Source organism: Monodelphis domestica, chromosome 5 (genome assembly GCF_027887165.1).
Source record: "Monodelphis domestica isolate mMonDom1 chromosome 5, mMonDom1.pri, whole genome shotgun sequence".
Taxonomy (NCBI): domain Eukaryota; kingdom Metazoa; phylum Chordata; class Mammalia; order Didelphimorphia; family Didelphidae; genus Monodelphis; species Monodelphis domestica.
In genome coordinates this window covers 101,435,055-101,459,980 of record NC_077231.1, presented here as the reverse complement: position 1 = coordinate 101,459,980, position 24,926 = coordinate 101,435,055, and the positions used below count along the sequence as shown (strand labels likewise).

The following is a 24,926-nucleotide window of genomic DNA, read 5'->3' as shown; positions in this document are numbered from 1 at the left end:
ATAGCTGCGCTCTTTGTGGTGGCCCAAAACTGGAAAACGAGGGGATGCCCATCAATTGGGGAATGGCTGAACAAACTGTGGTATATGTTGGTGATGGAATACTATTGTGCTAAAAGGAATAATAAAGTGGAGAAGTTCCATGGAGACTGGAACAACCTCCAGGAAGTGATGCAGAGCGAGAGGAGCAGAACCAGGAGAACATTGTACACAGAGACTAATACACTGTGGTATCATCGAACGTAATGGACTTCTCCATTAGGGGCGGTGCAATGTCCCTGAACAACTTTCAGGGATCCAGGAGAAAAAAAAAACACCATTCATAAGCAAAGGATAAACTATGGGAGTGGAAACACCGAGAAAAAGCAACTGCCTGAATACAGAGGTTGAGGGGACATGACAGAGGATAGACTCTAAATGAACACTCTAATGCAAATACTATCAACAAAGCAATGGGTTCAAATCAAGAAAACATCTAATGCCCAGTGGACTTACGCGTCAGCTATGGGGGGTGGGGGGGAAGAAAAGAAAATGATCTATGTCTTTAACGAATAATGCTTGGAAATGATCAAATAAAATATATTAAAAAAAAAATAAAAAAAAAAATGTCCACCCCCTGTGACTGAGCTTCCGTTCTGAGGTTATGAAAGGAGATTTAATTAAGCAGCCTTTCATTTGTATTAGTTCACGAATCCATTTAGTTTGATAGCTTGCAGCTGTGTGATTTCTGGAAAGAACATCGTCTCAGGCTCGTGAGTCTGCATATGGCATCGGATTACAAACACAAGTCCCACCTGAGGTGCCACTGAAAGAACAAGATGGCAAAGCACTTTGAGCAAAGTCTGACTTTATTTGGTGGGCCGACACGCCAGGTTTCTCACCCTTCCCGGTCTGAAGACCCCAAGGAGGGCTTCAGTAAGAAAGTCCGCACACTCTCCAAAACAGCGAAAGCAGCACGGTGTACGGTGGAGCAAAGGAGACAGGCGGTAAAGCAGATGGATGTAATGGGATAGGACATGCTAGGAGGAATCACACGTGGGGTGAATACAGAGAAGCCTGGAAAGCGCTAACTGAACTGACCGATGCAGAGGGAAGTGGGCAGGGTTGAGAACCATCTAAACGACGACTACAACAATGCCAATTCAAAGAGCCACAAAAAACAAACCAAAAGTGAATGTTGCAAAATCAGGTGGGGTGGGGTGGGGTGGGGCCCATGGGTGCTGCACAAAGTACTGAGAAGCTACTTTGCCTTTGTCCTCTTTAAGAAATTGCAGAATGGCTCTGTGGGATGGGAAGGGATGCTGGAAAACCACGGTAATTAACAGGGCATAGCAATCAAACTTTTTAAAAATGGAAAAACGCAAGTAATGGCCGAGGTCGGTCCTGGAGGGGTGGAGACAATGGGCCTCCCTCAGCCCCCAGAGAAGAGCACTATGGGAAGAAATGTGGTCAGGGCTGCTTTTTCATTACTAAGGGCGGCCTGATGGGAGGGGAAACGGGAAGGTGCACATACACAGAGGAGGAGATGACTAGGAAATAAAGACAAAAAGCATCCCAAAAAATCTATTTTAAAAAAGAGACACGTCCTAGTGCCAGGATGCTCCTCAGAGTGTTGAGTCAGCAGGTGGAGCCCTAACCGAAGTTCTGCTCTGGGAGGACAGCAGGCCTAGCCAGGAAGGAAAAGGCCGGACTGCAGGAGGAAGCCCAGAGTGGGCTGGGGAGTGGCCGAGCGCAGATACCCTGGGTGAGAGCTGGTTCCAGAATGAGGCCGGCCCAGCCCCGGGGAAGACGGGGAGTCCGGCAGAAGCGCTGGCACAGGAACCAGGCGAGTACGGTAAAGTTCAGTTAAGGAAGAGCCCGATGCCTCGAGTTTCCAGCTTGTCTCACTCAGCCCAGAAAGGGCAGTCACTGAAAAGTCGTAATTCAGCTTTCTCTTTATTAAAGTACAGGATTCCCGACCCACTCCCTGGACCCCTCCCCCCGCCCCAGCCCAAGGCACCAGAGCCCCAGAGCACAAGCAGAGGGGCAGGGAGAGCTTAATAAATAAGGGACACCCCTGAGTGTGAGGTCTGGTCACCCCCATACCACAGTAGAAACCTGGGGGGGGCCCACTCTAGAGGAGACCCAGTGGGGAAAAGCTAAGTGAGTGAAGCCACCTCCCCAACCTCCCAGCTGGTTTTAGGAGCCAAAGAGCAAACAGGGTAGGGAAGGCAGCCCTGACCCCTGGCAGTGGGGGGCTGGGGGGGTGGGAGAGAAGGTGGGGTTGGTCTCTACCTCCTCCCCCCCCTCCTGCCAGGGAGGATTAGAAACTGGGAGGGAGGGTGGGGGCAGAAGAGAAGGGAGGAGGCCCCTCCCTGAGTGAAGCACTGGAGATCCAAAGTGGAATCAGGGCCTGGTCCTAGGCCCACCCCCACCCTTGGGGAGGGGTCCTTTTCATTCCTTCCCTTCTCCCCCCAATTGGGCAGGAGACACTGCATGGATAATGCCTGGGGGTCCCTGTCTGGCGGTGGGGGAAACAGGCTGGGCTCCCCAAGTGGCCTTGGGGGACAGAGGAGCAGAGATGAGATGTCGGCCCCCACACCAGAGGGTCTTTATCAGTCACCTTAGGCAGTCGGTCCATGTCTCCCCTCCTGGCCTCCCCGCCTGTCCCTGGCCCTGCGCCCCACCTGGAGGTGTAGGAGGTCACTCAGGCATGTCTATAAGCTTCTCGCCATTCTCCTCTTGAGAGCCTCGGGGCCCCTGGGGTTCCCCTGAAGCCGCTGCCCCCTCCTCCTCCTCCTCCTCCTCCGTGTAGAGGTCCTTCTGGCCGTAGGCCAGGGTGGTCCGGGCTAGGTCCACCTCGATGGGGAAGACGTCTGCATCCCGCAATGCTGCGTAGCAGTCATCATAGTACTTGGACATGGTAGAGACGAAACGCTGCAGCTGGAACACGATGTCCTGGACTGAGGGGCAGAGGGGGAGGGCGGTCAGCCTCCCTGGGCCCGGGGGCTGGCCTCTTCCTCCCTCTAGAAGCCAAGGGCTTGGCCCAAGGAGCTGCGTCCCATGTCAGCTCCTAAGTGGCCGGGCAGCTGGGAGGGATCCCAAGGAAGGCCAGGCACCTTGCACAAGGCCACTTGCCAGGGCCCCCAACTCAAAATCCTGGGCCACTTGTTTGTCCTGAACAATTATCCCTCTTCCAAGGCCTGTCCGAACAACTCCCGAGATGGAGAACCTGCTACCCTACAAGCTAGCCCAATCCCTCCTGGGGCAACTCTTCCAGACAAGCCGCTCTTCTTGGCTCTGATATCAGGTGGCACCTCGGTGCTGGAGGAACTCGGGCCAACTGGGCCTGGCCAGTACTGCCCCAAAGGAGGAAGGCCTGGCCTGGACCGAGGCAGAAGAAGGAGGGCACCCTATCATGGACTAGGCTGGCGCCTGAGGGAAGGAGGAGCAGTGAAGCCAGGCCCTATGCCCCTGCTCCCTGCCCTCATTTACCATGCTTCTGGTCTAACAGCTCAATCTTTTCCAACACATCCTTCCTCATTTTGGCAAAGCGCGTCCGGGCTTCTTGGCGGCACCGCAGGATGAGGCGGTACTCATAGTTGCCAGTGCTCACACGGTACAGGGGCTCCCCAAGGGCCTGCAGGATAGAGGATGGAGGATGGAGGTGAGGGAAAGCCAAGCCAGGGACCTAGAATCACCCTCTGCAGAGCAGGACATGTGGAGGGCCAGGAACGGAAAGGGCAGAAGCAGTGAATAAAGGTTGCTGGGCTGCCCCCCACTGCACAAGGGCCCCCTCCTCTCTGTGGCCTTCATCACTCTCCCAAATATCTTCCGCTCTGGGATCTCAAGAGACCCTCCATGGGCAGGGAGGCCTCCCAACTTCATCTGACAGAAAAGGAAAGTATAGAGGAAAGAAGGGCTCTGCCAGTGGTGCCCACATTTTAGAGAGGGGAAGTGGCAGGCAGATTGGATATTGGCAGGTAGGTGGGCATAGGGAGGGCATGGGGGGCAGTGGGCACACAAGGGGGGGCTCACCCTCCTAGCACTCACAATGCAGCTGTACTCCTCGTCGTCCATCTCTTTCACCTTCAGGCAGTATGACTGTGGGAATAGATGGGGTCAAGGGCAAAGGAGGAAGAACAGATCTCTGCCTGGTCACATCTTCCTTCCAACCCAGGAGGCCCTGGGGCACCAACAGGGGCAGAGGAGAGCAGGCTCAGGGGTCAAAGCTAAACAAGGATTCCCAGAACGCTTGCACACGAGGTGCTCCTCCATAAATGCTCCTCTCCAAAGCATCATGAGCCACAATGGAGAAAACCATGGAGCTAAGTTCAAGAAAGTCCCAGTTGAGAAGCCTGAGAGATTATCTGCTGACCAGACCCAGAAGGCCACCAAAGGCGGATGGTTAGAGGCTGCCTTTCTTGTGCCCTCCTGCACCCCTCCATTCAGGCCTGCCATCATCCAGGGCCAAAGTTCTAGGCCGCCGAGTGGGGCAGTGCCTCCTGGCACCAAAGGGCAGCTAATGGGTTGGGTCCACTGAAGGTGCCAGTCTCTGCTGAAGAATCCATGTGTTGGCTCTTGAGGGGCTACCACATGACCCCTCAGCACAGTTGCAGGCTCTCGTGGGCCAGCCCTCAGGGACCCTCTCCCACAGACCCTCCCAACCACTCACCAGGTATTCAAACTTCACATCCAGGTATTTCTTAATGGTGAGGCGGGTGTCGGGGATGGCTTTGTTGAGGTACGTGTTCAGATCTGTCAGCATCTATGGGGGTGGGGCATTACATGAGCAGTAGACCCCTTCCAGTCTCCCCAAGGGCAGTAGGCCTGAGGCTATGACCTATGACTTCATTCCTCCTGGCTTACTGAGCTGCCCAAGGCCCAAGGAGGTCCAATGTGAGCCACCCTCCCACTCCACTGGCTTGCTTGGCATTGGGAGCTGCACCCAGAAGGAGCCTCATCAACACTTGCTGATTGAGTATGACTCTGGTGAGCAAGAATATTATTTTTCTGAAGTGGACCTGGGAATGTGTTGGTGTGGGGAGATCCTTGTGGGGGAAAGTCCATCCATCTACCCAAGCCTTCTCTCCAACTTCTAGTTTTGTTTGTTTTTGTCTTTTTAAACCCTTAACTTCTGTCTTAAAATTGATACTAAGTATTGGTTCCAAGGCAGAAGAGTGGTAAGGGCTAGGCCATGGGGGTTAAGTGACTTGCCCAGGGTCACCCAGCTGGGAAGTGTTTGAGGCCAGATTTGAACCCAGGACCTCCCGTCTCTAGGCCTGGTCCTCTACCTAGCTGCCCAACTTCTGGCTGTCCCAGGTCCCCTGGGCACAGAGAGGTTGACCTGTCATACTGCTTGGGTCATCAGAAGCAGGATTCTGACCCAGGACTCCCTACCTCTCCAAATGGGAGCGGAAGCTAGAGGAAGCCAGTCACATGATCAGGGAGTGGGGAATCGGGGCTGCTCCAAGAGAAGGCATATGGCTGGCAGCTCCCCTAGAGCAAGGCGGACTCCGAGTCTTCTTCAGCTTCTCCCTTTGCCTCAGCCCAGGAAGTGGCCCAGCAGGTGCCCCATGACTATCCTTGCCCTCCCTCCGCCACCCTGCCGCAGAGGCACAGGGGATATTCTTCCCTTCCCCCACAGGCAAACACACTCACTCACGCTCGCTCGCTCAATCAGCGGCCTGCAGCCAGGCCAAACCTACGGGCTTGATGGTTTTCAGGAGCCGAATCCCAAACTTCTCAATGTTGCGGTGGGCTTCAGCAAACTTCACGAAGGCTTCACTGGCTGCCGGCTGGGGCTCACGGACACCAATCACAGAAAAGACATCTCCAAAGGCTGCATGACAGGGACGCCATGGAAGGAGCCCCCTTCTGGAGCCCCTGGGGGGGGGGTCCGACAGCTCCCTCGAAAACCATGGCCCCAGGGGCACCCCTCAAGTGAGCAGGGCTAGCTTATATGAACATGGCCACAACTTGGACTGCATGGCCTTAGCCTTCGGAAGCATGGGAGGAGGAGATGCCCCCCCCCCCCCCCGGGTGAGCTGAAGTCAATGTCGAGCAAACAGCGCTTACTGGGGGATGAAGCTGACAAGGGTGGGCCACTCCTTAAATGTTTGCGGACAACTGACCAGCTGACCGGGGAGAGCTGGCCTGATTGTGGGGCCTCTGAGCTTGGAGACCACCCCCGCCTCCCCAAACCAGGCTTGGCCCAGTGCAGGAGCACCCCCTGCTGGCGTGCCATCCCAGGTGTCCACCCATCTATACCTCCATCCTTACCTCGGTGTGTCTGAGACAAGTCGAAGAAGGCTCGAAGAAGGCTCTTGGTGTGTTCGGTCATGCCTGGGGGAGGACAGGGAGCACCATCCCTGACACCTCTGTGCAGCCCCCTCCCCTCAAACACAAATAATCCCGGATAGTCACAATCTGAATAGATGTCCTTCAATGGGCAGAGGTATAGGAGCCCCTTCGGGGCCAGCTGTCCCAAGTCCCTTCCACCTTGGCAGGAACCAGAAAGGCAGCACTACTGGATATTCATGGGGCTGGAAAACGGAGTTTTACGGCTGAATGCCTGGCCTTTGCCTTCCTGGTCTTTCATGGGCTTTCCAGAAAGTGCTGGGCCTCTCAGAGTGGACAGCAGTGCACAGAATCATCTCAGGAAGCTCCATCCACGGAGAGCTAGATGGCACCTAAGGATCTATCATGGCCAACCTCCTCATCTTACAGATAAGGAAGCCTGAGGCCCTAGAGAAGGAGATGGATGTACCTGGAGTCAAAAGCAGACTCATACGGAGGCCTCCCTGACTCTGAAAGTCCAGCCTATGACTTTGATTTAAAACTCTTTCCCTCATCCTCACCTTGGGGAGGGGGCCTCATGCCCACTTTACGTCCCACACTTTCAGGGAGTAAGGTCCAATTCTGCACAGAGGGTGTCTGTTGTTCCTGGGAACTGGGTTTCCTAGCAGACTGGATCATTCATTCCCAGTGTGCAGAGTCCCAAAGTGGGAATTTGTACTCAAAGCGTAAAGGACACTGAGGATTTCAGCGGATGTGCCTGGTGGGTGCGTGTGTGCATGTGAAAGTAGTTTCTCCTTTCCCACTGAAGTGAGCCATGATTCTGCATAGGGAGAAAGGCTCAGAGAGAAACCATCTGGCCCAGTGAGCAAACACAGACCACAGGCCCTCCACCTTCCATCAAATCACTGGGAAGAGGGCAAGACGATGCTCAAGGACACACGGCCCCCAGGAAGCCCTCGCGGGTTAAGCCCAACTAAGAGCAATGGCTCCAATTTAAATGTAGCCTTACATTTTATTAGCACATTTCTCCCTGGGAAGTAAGTCACACAAATATCATTAACCCTATTTTAGGAAGAGAAAACACAGGCGCTGACAAGGTCACCCAACAGTGAGGGCCGGCGCCTGCATTCACCTTTGCCTTGGACTCACATGCCCAGCCCCCCAATTCCCACAGGACAGTAGGCCAAGCAGAGGATCAGCTGGCCAGGGCCCTCACCTTTATACAATTCGGCCGTCCGCTCTAGCTCCTCTAGCCTCTTCACCAGACCATCTGTGAGGAGAGAAAGCATGGCAAGGCCATCAGCCCAAGTCCAGTAGCACGTGCAGAGGAGGGGAGGTGCCCTCCGGTGGGGTGGGGTGGTCTGGGGCTCCCTGCCAAACTTCTAGCTGCCCTCTCCATTCCAATGTGGCTGCACATCATCCGTGCCCGCATTCTCATCATGTAGGACCCATAAACTGCAGGGAAAACTTCCTGTCTCCTCTCCAGTGCACCCCTGGAGGCATCTCCCTCCATCCAACAGCTCCAGCCCGACTCCCCAGCTCTGTGACCTGGCCCCATTACTTGCTCTTACTCCCTCCTGTCTGTCTCGGCTTCTCCAGGCATCCTCCATGGCACTCCGTGCTCCAGACACCTTTAGAGGCTCCCAGGACGTCCAGGTGTATAAGACACTAACCACCTCCCTGCTAAAAAGGGCCTCCATAGCTGATTTCTGCAGCTCTGGTCTAGACATTATTCTCACCAGTCCAGACCAAACTCTTCTCTCATACTCCATATCTTCTACTTCAGCAGTCACCAGTCAGTCCACGAGCATGAATTAAGCCCCTTCTTTGTAGCAGACTCTGGGCCTTGCAGCCCCCAAGCACCTGGGCCCTCCTCTCCTGCCATCCCCCTGTGCTAGACTTTCCTGGGTCCATGTCACAGTCCCTCAAGGGGGAGGGACTGTTTTGCTTCTGCCTTCTCAGTATCTCGTGCAGGACTGAGCATACAATAGGTGTTTAATAAATGTGTGCCATGCTGACAAGACTGTGGGCAGAAGAGGGGCAAGAAGCTGCAGGGTTCCTTCAGCCAGAACCACCCCATCACTCCTAGCCACCTTCCCTGAGTGTGCAGCAGCTAAATGCTGAGGATTTGCCTCCCTTCTCCCCTAGGTTCTCAGCAGCCTCTTCCCTCCCTACTAGGCCAGAAGCTCCAGGAGGACAGGGATGGGGTCCTGGGCTATGATCCTGCATCTCAAGCTTGCTGCTAGGCCCTCATCACCCCAGCCTGGCCTGGTCTCCCTACATACAGTACCTCTGCATGCTGCCCATCTGACGGGCCTACATAAAGCTCCCCTGCTCAAGCGGCCCCAGTGGCTCTCTCCTGCCTCCTCTGATGGTCATCTCTAGGTCCAGTCTAGCCTTCCAAACCAATGATATTTTATTGTCCCCTTTCACAAAAGCTCGGGGCCAGCTGGAATGGCCTCAGCAAGGCAGACTCCCTCTCCCTCCTCCCTTCCAGATCTTGGAACTTCAGCTCTCTTCAGGAGCCTCCTCCTTCATGAAGCTCACTCGGATTGCCCTCGCTATCTGCCTCTGCTCCCCCCAAGCACCGCCCCTCATTCAGTCTGCACAGATCTCAGAGAAGCTTGCTGGATGAGGGGCCTGGCTGCCCCGGAACACAGGAAATGTTTAACAGGTGATGGTGGGTGACAGGACACATGCAGAGAGAGAAGAGGGCTTGGCTAAAATCGACCCCTTCTTCTCTGGGACACAAGCCTTGGTTTCCTCTCCTATAAGACAAGAGGCACCCCCAGCTGGATGCCCTCAATCCAGGCCTCCTCCAGAGCCCCCGCTCTGCACACACTCAGCATTTACTGAATGTACTCTCAAACGCTGGGCCTGGGGAAGCCAGGGTCTGGGCTCTGCCTTCTGGGGGAGCCAGGGATGCTCCATGAAAAGAGAAGGGGGAGGGGGAAGAGAAAGAGGGAGTCTGGAGCCTTGGGCAGCGGCTCCTGCTTCCCTGGGCCTCAGGCTCCCCAGCAGCACAAACGGAGCGAGGGAAGGGCAGGACCAATGCCAGTGCCTGGCCATGTTGGCAGAACAGGGCTATGGAAGTGAAGCGCCCCAAGGTTGTTTTTAGCTGTGCTGGGTCATGGGACAACATGACAGTCTCATTTTAGAGACTCTATTTTGGGGGGACAGGCAGAGGGGGAAGAACTGGCAAGTTAAAAAAAAACCAACAAAAACCAGCCCACAACAACCAGTTCTAATTTTGCCCCAACTCAACAGTAACTACAGCAACAAGGATTTATAGCCAGAGCAGCAAAAATAGAAGCCTCCCATTTAGAACAGCATTTGGAACAAGCCTCGCCGCCAGTGCTGGCCCAGCCAAGAAAGCTGCATGCACGCACGTCTCTGCCCAGCTGAACCTCTCACTTCTGTGGGTATTTATATCAGAGCCCACCCAGGGATGGATGAACGTGGGCTGGGCTATGTATAACTTGGGCTGCGGCCGGTGGGCGGGGGCCAGGCTGTCTCACTGGCTACATGTGAGATTTTATATAGACACAGATGAGAGAGATGGACGAGAAACAGAGATAGAAAGATGGAGAGTGAGTGATGTTCTCCCTGGGTAATACCTCCTTTAGGGTCCAGCAGCTGCTCTGCTGAGGACAGGTGTGGGCCTAGCTGGGGCTTCAGGAATCATTGGGTCAAGTTTCTAGAGCCTGAGGCTTTAGGGGAAGCCTGGGAGGAACCCCAAGGTGTACAGAGACTGTGTGTGTGTGTGTGTGTAAATTTTCCCTTTTTTATTCAAACTTGGTACAATAGTGCTAAATGTGTGCATGTCAACCTCAAGACCCTTCTCAGGTGGGTCAATGCCTCTCCTCCTCAGGTGGGCCTCATAGGTCCCAAGATATGGGAGTTGGAGGTCCAAGTCACTGATGTTTATGAAACACAAATGTGCAAAGCTTTAGCTACATTATCTCAACTGAGCCTTTTATCCCTTGGGAAGCCAAGTACTAGAGGCATTAACAATCCCATTTCACTGATGGTAAAAACTGAGGCTTAGAGGATAAATTACAGCTTCAGGACCTTTAATCTCAAACTAGAAGGGAGCTTCAATCCCCTCATTTTACAGAGAGGAAACTGAGGAACAGAGAGGTCATGCCTTGCCCACCGTCACACAGATCACTGGGAAGATAGGAATCTAAGCCCAGGTCCAGAAGTGTCAGAGGTGGGATCTGAACCCAGACCTCCCTGCCTCTGGGTCTCTTCCTCTGCCCTCTACCACACACAGACTTGTAGGTAAAAGCAGGATGCTCTGGGCATGGGGGATGTGAATTTTAAAACTACTCCACCCTATTCAGACCATTCTTTAGAAGATCAGATTTAGCTATTTCCTGATCAATAACAATAGAGATACTTGGAATAACAGAATCAGGTCTTTGAAACTACATTTTCCACCCTATTCAGTGTAACAAGATTAGGAAGCTCTGCAGCAAACTCAAGATTTAATTATTTGAGAATATGGCCTTCAACAGACATGTGCAAAAAAAGGACAGACCTCTGGGTGGTCCTAGGTCAAGCTTGAGCCACCATTGGCACATGTGAGACGCAGGAAGTGAGGTAGAGAATAGCCTCTGGGGTTCTCGGGACTTCCTGTGAGGAGGGCTAGAGGCAGTTGGAGGCTGGTGCTTGGTTTTGGAGGAGCCCCTTGGGCTGCTTTCCTTCAGATTGGTCACATGAGTGATAAGGACTGATCCCTTTCCTTGCCTTGGCTATCCAGGGCCTTAAAGCCTGCTTTTCTTTCCTTCTCTCCATTATTCTTCTCTCTCTCTCTCTCTGTGTCTGTCTGTCTGTGTCTGTCTGTCTGTCTGTCTCTCTCTCTCTCTCTCTCTCTCTCTCCTCTCCCATCTCCCGCTAATACTTTCTTCCTCCTGTTTGTAATTAAAACACCATAAAAAAAATTGGCAGCTGACTTGAGTGTTTCATTTAGGAATTACATAAGTGAATTCCTTGGTGACCTTAAATTAATATATATCAGTCTTTTTAAAAGTGATTTCAATATCACAACTGGTTGACCACAAAAGTCTAATGAGTCCCCTCAATAAATTTCCTGAATTTTCTTGCCTTTCACTCTACTTTCTCCTCACTCAGTCAGTACTTTTTAACAGCTAACTCGGCTTAAAGACACAGCTGCTAGAACAGGTGAGTATAAAAAACTCAGCAGCTCACCATTGCACAGGATGGCACGGCTCAGCCCCAGCGCATCAGCAGTCCCTGAGCTCATGTTCTCCACCAGCCGGTGTTTCACCTTCTTCAATACTAGACAAACAGGGGAGACAAGAAGGAGGTGATTAGAAATCGGCAGCTCCTCCCCAACATCTTATCTGGACAGTGGGCATGGGGGAGGGACAGATGCTGCCCCTTGGACCAGGAGCTATAAAGGAAAGTTTGGGATCAGGAGGCTCAAGCTCAGGGCTCCCAAACCCCAAGAGAGCCTTGGGGTCAACCAGACTCCTTCATTTCACAGGTGTGGACATAGGCCCACATGGGAAGTGACTTGCCCAAGGTCATAAAGCTCAGAAGGGGCAGGGTTGAGATTCCAAGCCGGGTACTCGGGTTCCTTGCCCTGGATACCAATGCTGCCTCTGATTCATGATCTGAGGGGCAGAGTAGGGGACAAGGCTTGAGGTGTGAAGCTTGCCAGAAAAGGCCCTACACAAGCAATCCAAAGACTCAAAGGGTTCCAGCTCTTCTCTAACTCACAAAGATGCTCTGAGGCAAGTCGCCGCTCCTTCAGAGTTTCAATCTCTTCATTTGGAAAATCAAGGTTTGGAACTCAACTCTCTCAATTCCCCCATGGGCACTGTTGGGTCCAAGAAAATCCCCCAAGAATGGAGACATGGAGACAATGCAAGTAAGCAAGGGTACACCTTTAACGAAACTAACTCGTTAGGGCTGCTCCAAAGAAAGAGCCACGCCGGCTTGGCTAGGGGAACACCTTTTATAGTATAGGGGGCTAGCATGAAATGTTGAACAATAGGATGTCGTGATTTGGCAGTTGCAGCTAGCTGAGGGGTTCACAATACAGGGAGTGTCTGCTTAGCTGCTGGAACGGTTATGCTGACTTGGGCAAGAGTTTACTCCTGGCCCCCAGAGGGAGGTTGTTCTGACCTCCTTCAGCACCAAACAGGATAAGGTTTCTGGCAGACACAGCCCCTTACCCACCCTTCCAGGCCCTGCCAGCGCTGCCAGGAGCCACATGGGCAGAAGGTCTTATCCCATCTTCTCCCCAACTAGTCCTGACCCCGGGCAGCTGGAAAGACAAAGGGCTCCAGCTAGCCAGGGAAGGCTCTGCCCTGCCCTCCTCAGGGACCTCTAGAAGGGGATAGAGAAAAAGGAAAGCCAAGGGAGTCTGCTGAGGGGACTCCCTGAGGCAAGAGGAGTCACATGTGAGAGAGAGATGCTGGATGCCTCTTAAGCTTTCTCTTTCCTCCCCAGGCTGGCTTCCTGTGAGTATACCCAGGGGAGATCAGGGATACAACTTGGGGAGGTTGCAATCAACGTGAATAGTGGAATTATTTTGTTACGCAAGAGGCTTCAGAAGCAAAGTCTGACAATTTGGAACTATGCCCAAAGGGCACTAAAAGACTGTCTGCCCTTTGATCCAGCCATAGCACTGCTGGGTTTGTACCCCAAAGAGATAATGGAGAAAAAGGCTTGTACAAGAATATTCATAGCTGCACTCTTTGTGGTGGCCAAAAATTGGAAAACGAGGGGATGCCCTTCAATTGGGGAATGGCTGAACAAATTGTGGTATATGTTGGTGATGGAATACTATTGTGCTAAAAGGAATAATAAAGTGGAGAAGTTCTATGGAGACTGGAACAACCTCCAGGAAGTGATGCAGAGCGAGAGGAGCAGAACCAGGAGAACATTGTACACAGAGACTGATACACTGTGGCACAATCGAACGTAATGGACTTCTCTAGTAGTAGCAATGCAATGATCCAGGACAATTCTGAGGGACTTAGGAGAAAGATGCTCTCCACATCCAGAGGAAGATTGTGGGAGTAGAAACACAGAAGAAAAACAACTGCTTGATCACATGATTCGATGGGGATATGATTGGGGATGTAGACTCTAAACCAGGGGTCCCCAAACTTTTTACACAGTTCACTGTCCCTCAGACTGTTGGAGAGCCGGACTATAAAAACCTAACCCTAACTCTACCTGGGCAGCAGCACATGCTGACGTAGTCCATTGTGCAGCCACATAATCCTTTGCACGGTGCCTCATTCTCAGAACAAGGCACCACAGAAAGGATTATGTTACCGGAAGTAGTACTGTGAGTGATGCCATGATTTGTGGCGCTGTCACATACAGTTCCTCTTACTGACCACCAATGAAAGAGGTGCCCCTTCTGGAAGTGCGGTGGGGGCCAGATACATGGCCTCAGGGGGCCACATGTGGCCCTCGGGTCATAGTTTGGGGATCCCTGCTCTAGTGCAATCACTCTAGTGCAAATATCAATAATATAGAAATAAGGTCTTGATCACTCTAGTGCACTCTAGTGCAATCACTCTAGTGCAAATATCAATAATATAGAAATAAGGTCTTGATCAGTGACACATGTAAAACCCAGTGGAATTGCTCATTGGCTATGGGAGGGAGGTGGGGGGAGGAGAGGGAAAGAACATGAATCTTGTAACCATGGAAAAATATCCTAAATTAATTCAATAAACTTAATTTAAAAAAAAAAAAAGGAAAGCCTGAAATCTACTGCTCTTGATCATTCCCAAGGGCTCCTGGAGTAAGGAGAGGAAGGCTGCTCACCGATATCCAAGGACTTGCCCTGCTTGGGGTCAGCCTGAAGCTTGTTGTAATGAATTGTCACTTCTCCCTGGGAAGAACAAGACAGAGGGATTGGTTATGGGCCTGTGACATCACCAGGTCACTCATGGGACAGTCCAAAGACCCAGGGTTCCAATCTGAGCCTTGACCCTTACCAAGTAACACTTCAAGGGCCAGCAAAATCTCACCTTCTGGCAGAAGCCTTAGTCAGGAGGCCCCCTGAATGCTGGTGCTCCTCCCATTAATACTCTTTGATTTATCCCATGTATCCCTTGTTCTTTCAGTTGTTCACATGTTGTTTCCCCCTTTAGACTGGGTGGACTTTAAGGGCAGGGGCTGTTTTGTTTTGTTTTGGGCCTTCTTTGTATTCCCAGCCTATAGCACAGTGCCTGGCACATAGTAAGTGCTTAATAAAACCTTGTTAACTTCACTTGATTCTGAGGCAGGTAGAATAAATCTGATTCCTCATTTTCTTTTCTTTTTAAATTATTACCTTCTGTCTTGGCATCAATCTATAAGAGAAGAGTGGCAAGAGCTAGGCAATCAGAGTTAGGTGACTTGCCCAAGGTCACACAGGTGGGCTAATCCCTCATTTACAACAGCCCTAGTATTGCCTCAATCTTCTCAGCTTCTCAGGGTGAAGTTGGAATGGCCTAGTCTTTCATCTCACTTTCACTACAAGTGCTCTCTCTCCTAGGGCAGGGACAGAGGGAAAGAAGGGGAAGGTGGCAATCACACTGGCTAGCTCTGGGAAGGCAAAGGGGATGAGGCAAGACTGGTCTCTTCTTCGGACTAGAATGACCAGGGACAAGGCTAAAGGAGCTAAGAGAGGTCATACCTGAAAAGAACTGGCAATAAAAACCCTTCAGAAACCCCAATGGGAAGGGGGGGCCATCTTAAGGAGGGAAGAGGGAGAGAGATTGTAACCTGTCAGGAAGTGGGTTCAGAAAAAAACAACCCACCAAGAAGCAATGAGCTTCTCAATCAGCCAACCCACGCATACTCATTACCACCTACTGTGTGCTGGGCACACAGAAGCACTCACTAAATGTTGATGACAAAATGAAACAGAGCCTCTCTTTCAGAAGCTTACAATCTAGCTGAGGAAGAGAATATAATCAAGAAGCAAAGGAACTAGCATCCAAGACGTACAGACAAAGGGAAGTACGGAAAGCACTGAAATGTGCCTCATACCTGGTGGAGATTTTCAGGTTTCCCTTTTCCCTCCACTCCACAAGCAGGAGTGAGCTCCCTGAGGACCAGAACATACATTCCTGGCTTTTCCAGGGACCATTCAAAAACACCTATTGGCCATTGCCTGATTTCCAGCGCTTGATCCCTGGCTTCTCATTCACTTGGTGTCATTTGCTCAGTACTAAAGAAGTGCAGAGAGCTTTGTATGTAAGGCTTTGACCCAAACCATGAGGTAGTTAATGATCTTTGGAGAGTCCCTTGGGATGTCTTAGGCAGGGGTGATGGTGGTGAGTGGGGGTGGCCTCCAGGAGGCTTTGACCCTGGGATTCATCCTTACCTTCACCACCTGGATCATCTTGGCCACCTCCACCTTAGTCTTCCCCTTGACCGACTTGCCATTGACGCCAGTGATTTCATCACCAGCTGCAACAGTGCCATCGATGGCTGCAGGGGTGTTATCAAAAACCTATGGAGGAAGTAGGGGTGGGAGGAGGAGGGGAAAGGGAGAAAGGATGGAGGGGAAACCTGGTAAGGGGGGAGAAGATGGTCATTCTCTGTCACCCCTCTCTCCCTCTGCCCTCCACCTTCTGTCCCAATTCTTGGGAGGCTCTGGGATTGGGAAGAGCGAGAGAGAAAGAAGTTCCCTTGGGATTCCCCTGCCCAATGAGTGCCAGACAAATCCTGGGAATCAAAGACTTGAAGGAAGAGATTAAATAAGGTAAATTTCAAAAAGGAGCCAAGCAAAGATTCTGCCTTTAAGTTCAAAAGGTAACCTTGACAAGAGGAAGAGGAAGCTGAATAGGCAGCCATTCATGTGACAAAGGCAGGGGCTTGTTTGAGTGGATTGCAAATTCAGTGTAAGATAAAAGGCATGGCAATGAAGAAATAATAATAGTTAATAATGGTTAATGGTTCTCCAGTGTCCACCACGTGCCAGGCCCTCTGCTGAGTGATTTACAACTAGTATTTCATTTGATCCTCATGACAACTCTGTTGGTGGGTGGGTGCTCTTATTATCATCCCCATTTTACAAAAGGGGAAACAGAAGCAAACAGAAGTGAAATGATTGGGGGGAGATACACAGCCAGTCAGTGTCTAAGGATGGATTTGAACCCATGTGGGTCTTGCTGACTCCTGGTCCAATGCTCTATCTACTGTACCACCTAGCCACCAATAGAGAAGAGAGAATAGGGCCCATGGCTAGGAAGTGAGTAAAGGCCTGACTCTGGCCCTGCTGGGACCAAACCTCCAATAATGGGTTTAGTTCTAGGTACCTGATTTCAAGGACATTGAGAGGCTATGGTATGCCCAGAGGATTACCACAATGGCACAGGGGGGCTGTGTGAGGTTTGGCAATGTTTTTACTTTGGCAAAGGGGAAATGTGAGGGTGAGGAGGGAAGCCTGGCAGTCTTCAAGTGTGTGAAGGGGAGTCATGGGGCAAAGGGATGAGCATGACTAGGTAAGACTGTGGAAAGACAAAGGGCCCCCAAGAGAAGGTAAGTTGAAGGGGTTGCCTTGGCAGTTCTGCCTCGTCATTGAAAACTGCAATTGAAAATATGAATAATATGTAAATAGGTTTTGAACAATGATACATGTATATAACCCAGTGGAATTGTCAGTAGTCCTGTGAGGGGGGGAGGGAAGGGGGGTGGAAAAAAATCATGAATCATGTAACCATGGGAAAATATTCTAAATAAATACATAAATTATAAAAAAAGAAAGAAAGAAAGAAAAGAAAAGAAAACTGCAGCTCAGTGGATTGAGAGCCAGGCCTAGAGATGGGACTGGTCTTAGACACCTCCTAACTGGGTGACCCTGAGCAAGTTACTTAACCCCCATTGCCTAGCCCTTGCTGCTGCTTCTGCCTTGAAACCAATACACAATATCGACTCTAAGATGAAAAGTAAAGATTTAAAAAAAATAAGAAAAAACTGCACAGTATACAGAGAGCAATCACTGCTTTGCTGACCTCAGTGGGCCCTTTCCATCTTTGTGACATCCAAACCCAGCGCAGCACTCATCTCCTCTCTCAGTAGCCTTCTCTTTAAGACAAGGACCTCACTACTCCCCAGACAGGTGCCTGGACCACCAGGCAGCTACAATTGTGAGGATAGTTTTCCTTCTATGGAGCTAAATCTGCCTTGTGTTCTCTAAACGAAATTCCCTCCATTTCTGCTCACACCCACGACTCTAAATTCTGTCACCATCCCAGTCACTCTCTCCCAGCCTTGATTTTTCTTATCAATGACCTTCCTGAAACTTCATGAAGTCATGGGCTTCAGCTTGGTGAGCAATCTTTGAAAACTCTGCTCCCAAGCCATCCAGCCTGATGCACTACGGTCCCCTCATCACGCCTCCTGCCTCCCACCCCCTCATGACCACTTCTTCCACCTCCAGCCCAGGCAACAGCCCCTGGGCCAGCACAACCAAGGCTGTCTCAGTCATTGAGCACTCTGAGACTTGAATCCCAATCCCAGACCACCTGCCCTTTTTGTCCACTGTCTTCTCTCATTAGCCCATGAGCACCTTCCAAGGGCAGGGTTTTCCTCTTTGTATCCATAGCACCTAGCACAGGGCCCAGCACATACCAAGTGCTAATCAACATCTTTTCTTCATTCATTCGCTCATTCCTGCCATCTGACCAAGGACAATGGGATGCCATCCTTCTGGGTACTAAACTTCTTATATACATACAACAATACATACAATGACCAAGTAGTTTTTGGGGGCGGCCCCCTCACACAATTGAGGCTTGTTGTGAGTTCACAGTACAGTAAGACCCCGCCCCCCAGGCCTCTCTCACATGAATCCCCCATTGCTGGAGTTGTCAATTTGACTGTTTAGGTCCCGTGTGTTGCTACTCTTTGTCACACGGCTTGATTCAGGTCACTGCTGCAGAGACAGCTTTGGGGGAACCAGTCGTGGCACCAAGAATTCCAGAATCCCAGAGCCGGCCAGTAAGTACCCAAGGAGCTGTTTGGTCCAACCCTTACCTGAAAAGAAATCCCCTCCACAACATCCCTGGTCACCCAGGCTCACTTGACATAGATCCCATCCCCTCCCTTCTCCTAGTCTTTCAACCTTTGATCGCTAGGAATCTGATAAGCCCATCGCCTAAGCCTTCACCCAAGCCCCCCATGGCCCCAAAGTCAGGTCTCTGCAGCATGTCACAAGAGACCTTCCTCTGGGCATGTGCCAGCACATGACCACGGGCAAGAGAACGAGGGAGACAGTGTGGATGGCCCACTCCTGGAACAACTCCAAGTACGTGCCCTATGACCGTGGGTCCCAAGAGTAGCCTCATTTGTCACATGGCATCATTTCTTGGCTCAGCCCCTATGAAATGCTTAGAGGGACAGGAAAAGATCCCAAGCAATAAAGAATCATTCCCCAAACTGGATGAACTTGCCCTCACAGCTGTCTGAGGCCAGAGCTGGCCCACCTTTTTGTAGGGGATCCTGAGAACCACCCCCCTTGCACCCTACTCCCCACAGCTCATACCTGGACAATGTAGAGGCAGGGACAGTACAGTGCCCCTCCCCCAATGCTGATCCCAATCAGGTTCTGTGAGTCCTTTTGCAGTGTCACGGTCCCAGGAACTGTGGGGATGCCACTAGAACAAAGGAAAGGAGAAGGCAATGAGGCAGGAAGGAGCCAGGAGACAAAGGATGGGGAAGAAGCTGCTAAAGCCACTACCTAAGACCTAAGGTTCTCCCTCCCACCTGACAGTAGAGGAGAAGGAGGGGAAGTAGGGATAGGGGAGGCCGTGGCAAGAGAGAGACCCCCCTGTTCAGAACATTCTCTCTCCGAACCCAAATTCTAGACCACTTTCCAGAAGTGTCTGCCGACTCACACTGCTCTATGATATCTATGCGAGGTGGTCTGGGTGACCAAGGACATTCATATCTATCAGGTCATGGAATCAACATGGGTGAGGTGGAGATTTAGTCAGACCCCTCTTAGAGATGAGGAAACCAAGACCTGGAGAGGAAAAATGCTCCATGGGTGCCAATGAGGGACAGCAAGTGCCAGCTCTTGGACTGCTGATACCCTGCCCTTCCTCCCACGCCACAGACGACACTCTTCAGTTTGGGGCTGTTTTCATCTCTCCCACTGAACCAGTGGCTTCTTATGGAATTCTGAGGGGTGATCCAGCCCAACCCCCTCATCCCCCAGATAGCTAACTTCTGGTAGAGCTGGTCTTCTATCTCAAGGTCCTTTCCCATCCCCAATGGGGCCAATCAAAAAACACTCAAGAAACACCACCCCCTCTCATTCATTACTAGACAAAGCAAGGACTGTACACTGGTTGATGAGAGTCAATCCAGCATAATGGAATGAGCTCTGAACTGGGGACTCAGGGATCTGGGTTTGAGTTCTGCCTCTGACACTTCCCATGTGGTCTTGGGCACATTCCTTACTTCTGAACCTCAGAGTCCTACTCTGAAATGGCGATGATAACCCTTGTGCTACCCACCTCAAAGGGTGAACAAGGGACTTTGTAAATCTTAAAACCCTATAGTAATGTGAGTTGTCTTTAAAATTCATCTTTCTACCCTCTGATCCTCAAAGCCCTGAATAAGTGCTGAGTAAATGCTTAAGGAGGGCCAGCCAAAGCAGCAATTAATCAATCAATCGATCACCAAGGATTTGTGACATGTCTCCCCTATGCCAGGCTCTGTACCAGGTAGTGGGGATACAAACCCCAAGAATGAACTTGTCCCCGACCTCACAAAGCCTCCATGCTCACAGGGGAGACAACAAGGGCCTCCATCACTGCCCCCATAATTAATGTGAGCAGAAATCTCAAGAGATACCAGTTACTGAGTACAGAGCAGGGTACTGGCAGCTGGGGAAAGGGGGATAAGGGGTTCTGTGGAAAGTGCTGCTTGAACCAAGGTGGCAGAAAGAGGGCACTCCAGGCCAGAGAGGGGAGATACAGGCTCATGAGTGAGGGAAGAGAGGCCAGTCTGGCCACTCCTACCAGCCTTAACCTACCACCTGCTGGTTCTACAGATTGCCCCTAAAACTGGCCCAGAGCTAAGAGACATGACAGCCATAGCCCTTTCCCAGTTCAATCACTAAACACCCTTTAGGCTCCTTGGTTACACAGTCACACTGAGGATGCAAAGCCAATGTCTGCCTCCAAGGAGCTCAGTCTGGTTTGAGAGGCTCAGAGAAGACTGTTGAAGCTGTTCCTAAATCTCATGGGGGACTTGAGGCAGGAGCATGTTGGAACTCCTGAGTTTTGGCCACATAAGATCTAGGAGGCACTGAAGTGCTATCACTATCTTATAGATGAGAAAATTAGGGGAAGGAGAGGTTAAGTGACTTGCCTGGGTCATAAATTACTCAGTAAGACCCTGATGGAGGATTCAAATTCAGGTCTTCCCCACTCCTAGTCTAGCTGCCCAGGTAAGGTTTCAAAAACCAACATGTAAAAATCCTGACCCACCATGTGGGTAGGGTCCCTGATCCTCACAAGTACTAGGTTCTAGTCCTAGCTACTAGCTAAAACTGTAAGCACCTACTATGCACTAAGCCCTTATCTGAAGAACCGGGGGTTGGGGGTGGGGGGTCAGGGCCTGCCCTCTAAGGGGAAGAACATGTGCACAGCCCTAAGTATGAGGTCTTTGGTCACAGTCACCTCCATCTTACACCAGGAAGGAAGCATGCCTCAGAGGGTCACCAACTTATCACAATTGCTGTGAGATCCTGTTGGAAGGTGGCCCAAGTTTAGAGAGAAGGAGTCCAGATGAAAGTCTATTTGGTATCTCTTGGGGAGACACAAGACTCAAGCAGATCTAAGATTTGACCTTTCCCGGGGACATAAGCAGACACTATCTTAAGATGTATGATCATACTCTGATCATAATAATGATCCAAGACAATTCCAAAGGATCCATGATGAAAAATGCTCTTCACCTCCAGAGAGAGAACAGATGGAGTCTGAGTGCAAACTCTAGCAGACTTTTATTTTTCGCACATGTGTATGTGTGTGTATTCTCTTGTAACGTGGCTAATATGAAAATGTTTTACACAACTTCACAGATATGATGGATCTATTCTTGCCTTCTGTAGGAGTAGGGAAAGGGCTAGAAAGGGAAAGAATTTGGAACTCAAAATAATGAAAAAATGAATGTTAAAAAGATTTTTTCATATCATTGGGAAATATTTAATGAAATACAAATATATTTTAAAAAAAGATTTCAAACTAGCAAAGACCCTGAGATTATGTACCATCCTGTTTTATAGAGGAGGAAGATAAGGTCCCCAAAAAGGTCCACCTGGCAATAAACAGCAGAGCTAGGATTGTGGCCCAGGGCTTCAGATTCCTAAACTGGTGCTTTCTATTAAACCAGACTGGTAAGGAGACAGTGTGGCACCATAAACAGGATGGGGGACTTGGGGGTTGGAGAGCATGATGCAAATCTTGCCTTACATATTTAATAGACTGGAGTGGAAGTGGGGACCTTGGGCCTCAATGTCATCTGTAACATGGGAGAATGGCTCTTTTGTTACATAGTTCAAAGGGTTGCTGTCACCTTAGAGCATGACAGATGTGGGATGTACCTGCCTCCCACACCCAGCAACAAGGCAATCTACCTTTTCCCTTCAGAAATTAATGCCACACAGGATCTATTCCACTCCTATTGCCACTAGGAACACTAGGGTATCTGGGAGAAATGGGACAGGGCCCTGTACCAAGGTCAGATAGGAGATACCCTGGCTCTATAAGGTATCAGAGAGAGAGCAGTAGGATGCTAGTGTCTACCTTGTCTAAGCTACACACAAAAAGAATCCTCATAGGAGCTCTCTCCCAAAGGCCATGTAACCCTCTACTTTGAGACCTCCAAGGAAGGGGCCCAAGGCATCAGTCCCTCCCATTTCTGAACAAGTTGAATTGGTAGCAAGTTTGCCATGACATCACCCCTAAACTGACCTTTTTCCTACTGCTTTGGTCTTGCCTTCTAGGGTCAAACAAATCTAATGCCTTCCTTGAAGCATAGCCCTTTGACCCCCAAAAGAAAGTTGGCATGTCTCCCGAGTCTTGGGCCCCAGGTTCTACAGGTCCACTTCCTTCAACAAACCTTTATCTTCAGTCTCCTATCAATTCTAAGACAGAAGAGTGATAAGGGTAGGTAATCTAGGTTAAGTGATTTGCCTAGGGTCATATAGCTAGGAAGTGTCAGATTAGATTTGAATCCAGGACCTCCTAACTCCAGGCCTGGTACTCCAGCTACTGTGCTACCTAGCTGACCCAATACTTCCCAGTTTATTATGTCCTTCTCAACCAGAGGTACCCAGAACTGAAACAGTCCCCTCAGAGTAAGGTGGGAACCTTCTATTACTCTCAAATCCTAGAAGGAAGTCCTCTTCAGGGATACTCACAGTTTATCCTCCTCAATATCATAATCCATGTCAGCAAACATGATTCCTAGGTTTGGGACAGGCAGGCCTCGAAGGCCAATTGTCCAGTTCTGTAGAGAAAGGAGGACAAAGTTCTTAGGGAGAGTGAATGGAGGGCCAGGTAAGAAAGGAGGAATATACAGATCTTCCTTGAGGCTTATATGTGGGAAAGGGAAGATGTCACAACCCTCCTTGCCTTATTATCAGCCCATATTAGGATGCATATGACCTAGTCCAGCTCTCTCACCCCTATACAACCATATTTAATACAATTTCAGGTGGAAACAGACTTTACACATTTCTTAGTTCAAGCTCTTTATTTTACCACTTTCAGAAAAGTTGAATGACTTGTCCAAATGGGTCAGGTAGTAAGTGTAGCACAGAGTGTTAAGTGAGCAAAATACTTATTACTAAGACCCTACTTCATGTCAGACACCATGTACTGAGCACATGCTTGATTTGGTATCTCCAGGCCTGATTTTAATCTTCACTCTATGATTTGCTCTCTGCATGACCTTTATTTCAAAGTTTTATTTGCTCCCAAACTGTCCAGCCTCTTGGGGTTATAGAAATTTATAGTAATAATGACTCATAATTAGAAGGAAGTATTTTTTTAATCACTCCCTATTCTATAGATGAGGAAATTGAAGTAAAGACTTGACCAGGGTCATTAATGACGCTGAGTGTTTTTTACAAAACCTGAGGCAGAGCCTGGTTGCCCCAATCTCCTGAGGCAATGAAGGAGAGCCTGGCCTTGGTCCCTCTCTCCCCACTTTATGAACATTCCAAGCCCTCCCATGTCATGACCAGGAGTGTGACAGGGTTTCTCTCTGGTTCCTCTCAGCTGTGGGGTTGAAAGGAAACCCTCCCCTTCCCAGTCTTGGAGTTAAAGGGCAATTTGCAATGCAGAAAGCCTATGATGTACATGGCACTGTGTTAGGCACTGGGAGAGAAGAAAAGGAAGAAGCATTTATATAGCACCTACTATGTAGCGGGACCTGTGCTAAACTCTACCAACATTATGATCCTCACAACCCCGCTGCCCTCCTAGTCAGGGGCCCTCTAGGTCAGGAAGGGTGGGGTGGGCGTTCGTTCGTGCCCAGCCTCCTTCCTTGGCTCCGCCCCACCACCCAGGTCCCCATCCCTTTCAGGGAAACCCCGCCCCCAGTCAATTTCTCCCCCAGGTTCTATGCCCCCCAGCCCTTCTCATCAGTCTATTGACCTCACCCGTAGGCCCCGCCCCTCATTATAAACCCCACCCATGATCCACCCTTCCGGCTGTAAGCCCCACCCCTCCCGTCTTACGTTCCAGTCCTCCCACCCGCCAGTGCATGAAGGCCCCGCCCCTTCGCCCTCAAGTTCCGCCCCTCCGCCAGACCCTGCCCCTCAGTCCCGTCAGCGCGCGGAGGCGGAACCCCTTTTCTCACCACGTCGGAGGTGATGGACTCGGGCCTTTGCTTCTCTTCGTCAAGCGAGGAACTCACTGCCCCCGCCGCCCGCCCCCGGGGGCCTGTCCCCGGAAGCGGCGGCCGCCCCCGGGCCCGGGCCGGGTTCGGGCCGCGTCGGCACTTGGAGTCACCGGCCGCTCTACCTGCCCGAGGCCGCGGCTGTTCCGTCACTTCCCAGGCGGGGTCGGAAGTCCCGTCCCCTTCATTCCTCCACTTCCCCCACCTCTGACTCTGCTCATTTCCGGTTTCGTTTAGATCTCCCCCGGCGATTGAGGGAGTGGAAGTGAAGGTGGGAATTCTGTGTTGCTGTGGAGACCGGTCGAACGTGGAAGCAAATGATTGGGTCAGAGAGGCTAGGCCCCGCCCCCCGACGATGCGCGTAGCCCAGCAGGCCCCTGGCATCTTTACGCGGTTAAGACTAAGCACGGATGCTGTCTCGTGCTCCCTATAAGTGGGTGTCTTCTGTCACTACGAGGCGCGCCCTCCATTATGCAGCTGCGGGGCGGTGGCGAGAAGAGACCCCCTGAGCTGTAGGGGGTGCCTCCCCCGCCCCCGCCAAGGGTTGCAGATTAAGGGAGATCCCCTGCAGGCAGAGATCTTTTAAAAGGCTTTGGACTTGCCCGGAGCCATGGACCCAAGTATGGGAAGCTCCAGGTTCAAGATGGCACATCGCAGCCAATTAGTACCCGAGGAAGAACTCTGAACCCAGAGCTCTTCTTTTGGACCAGCCATTCCTCAGCTCTAAAATAAGGAACATTGAA

General features: G+C 50.9%; 1 protein-coding gene across 2 annotated transcripts; it reads right to left on the bottom strand.

Moving 5' to 3' along the window:
* Positions 1 to 827: 827 nt before the first annotated feature.
* Positions 828 to 24,579, bottom strand: PICK1 (protein interacting with PRKCA 1). Of its 2 annotated transcripts, XM_001380990.4 has the most exons (13): positions 24,145 to 24,568; positions 22,700 to 22,788; positions 18,809 to 18,920; positions 15,644 to 15,772; positions 14,095 to 14,161; positions 11,491 to 11,580; positions 7,493 to 7,546; positions 6,259 to 6,321; positions 5,685 to 5,818; positions 4,652 to 4,744; positions 4,030 to 4,080; positions 3,472 to 3,616; positions 828 to 2,939 (listed from the first exon to the last, which is right to left on the bottom strand). In XM_001380990.4, the coding sequence occupies exons 1-13, from the start codon at positions 24,565 to 24,567 to the stop codon at positions 2,680 to 2,682; spliced, it is 1,710 nt and encodes a 569-aa protein (XP_001381027.2). In that variant the 5' UTR covers position 24,568; the 3' UTR covers positions 828 to 2,679. The 2 variants fall into 2 exon arrangements, with proteins under 2 accessions (XP_001381027.2, XP_016282805.1); XM_016427319.2 differs by lacking the exon at positions 15,644 to 15,772 and having other exon boundaries at positions 24,145 to 24,579.
* Between the last annotated feature and the right edge of the window lie 347 nt (positions 24,580 to 24,926).

Coding starts and splice junctions, on each gene's coding strand:
- PICK1 (XM_001380990.4), bottom strand. CDS start 24,567: ATGCCAGGGGCCTGCTGGGCTACGCGCATCGTCGGGGGGCGGGGCCTA. Junction 22,789..24,144: donor AGTCCATCACCTCCGACGTG/GTGAGAAAAGGG, acceptor CTTTCTCTACAG/AACTGGACAATTGGCCTTCG. Junction 7,547..11,490: donor CCGTGCCATCCTGTGCAATG/GTGAGCTGCTGA, acceptor CTCTCCTCACAG/ATGGTCTGGTGAAGAGGCTA.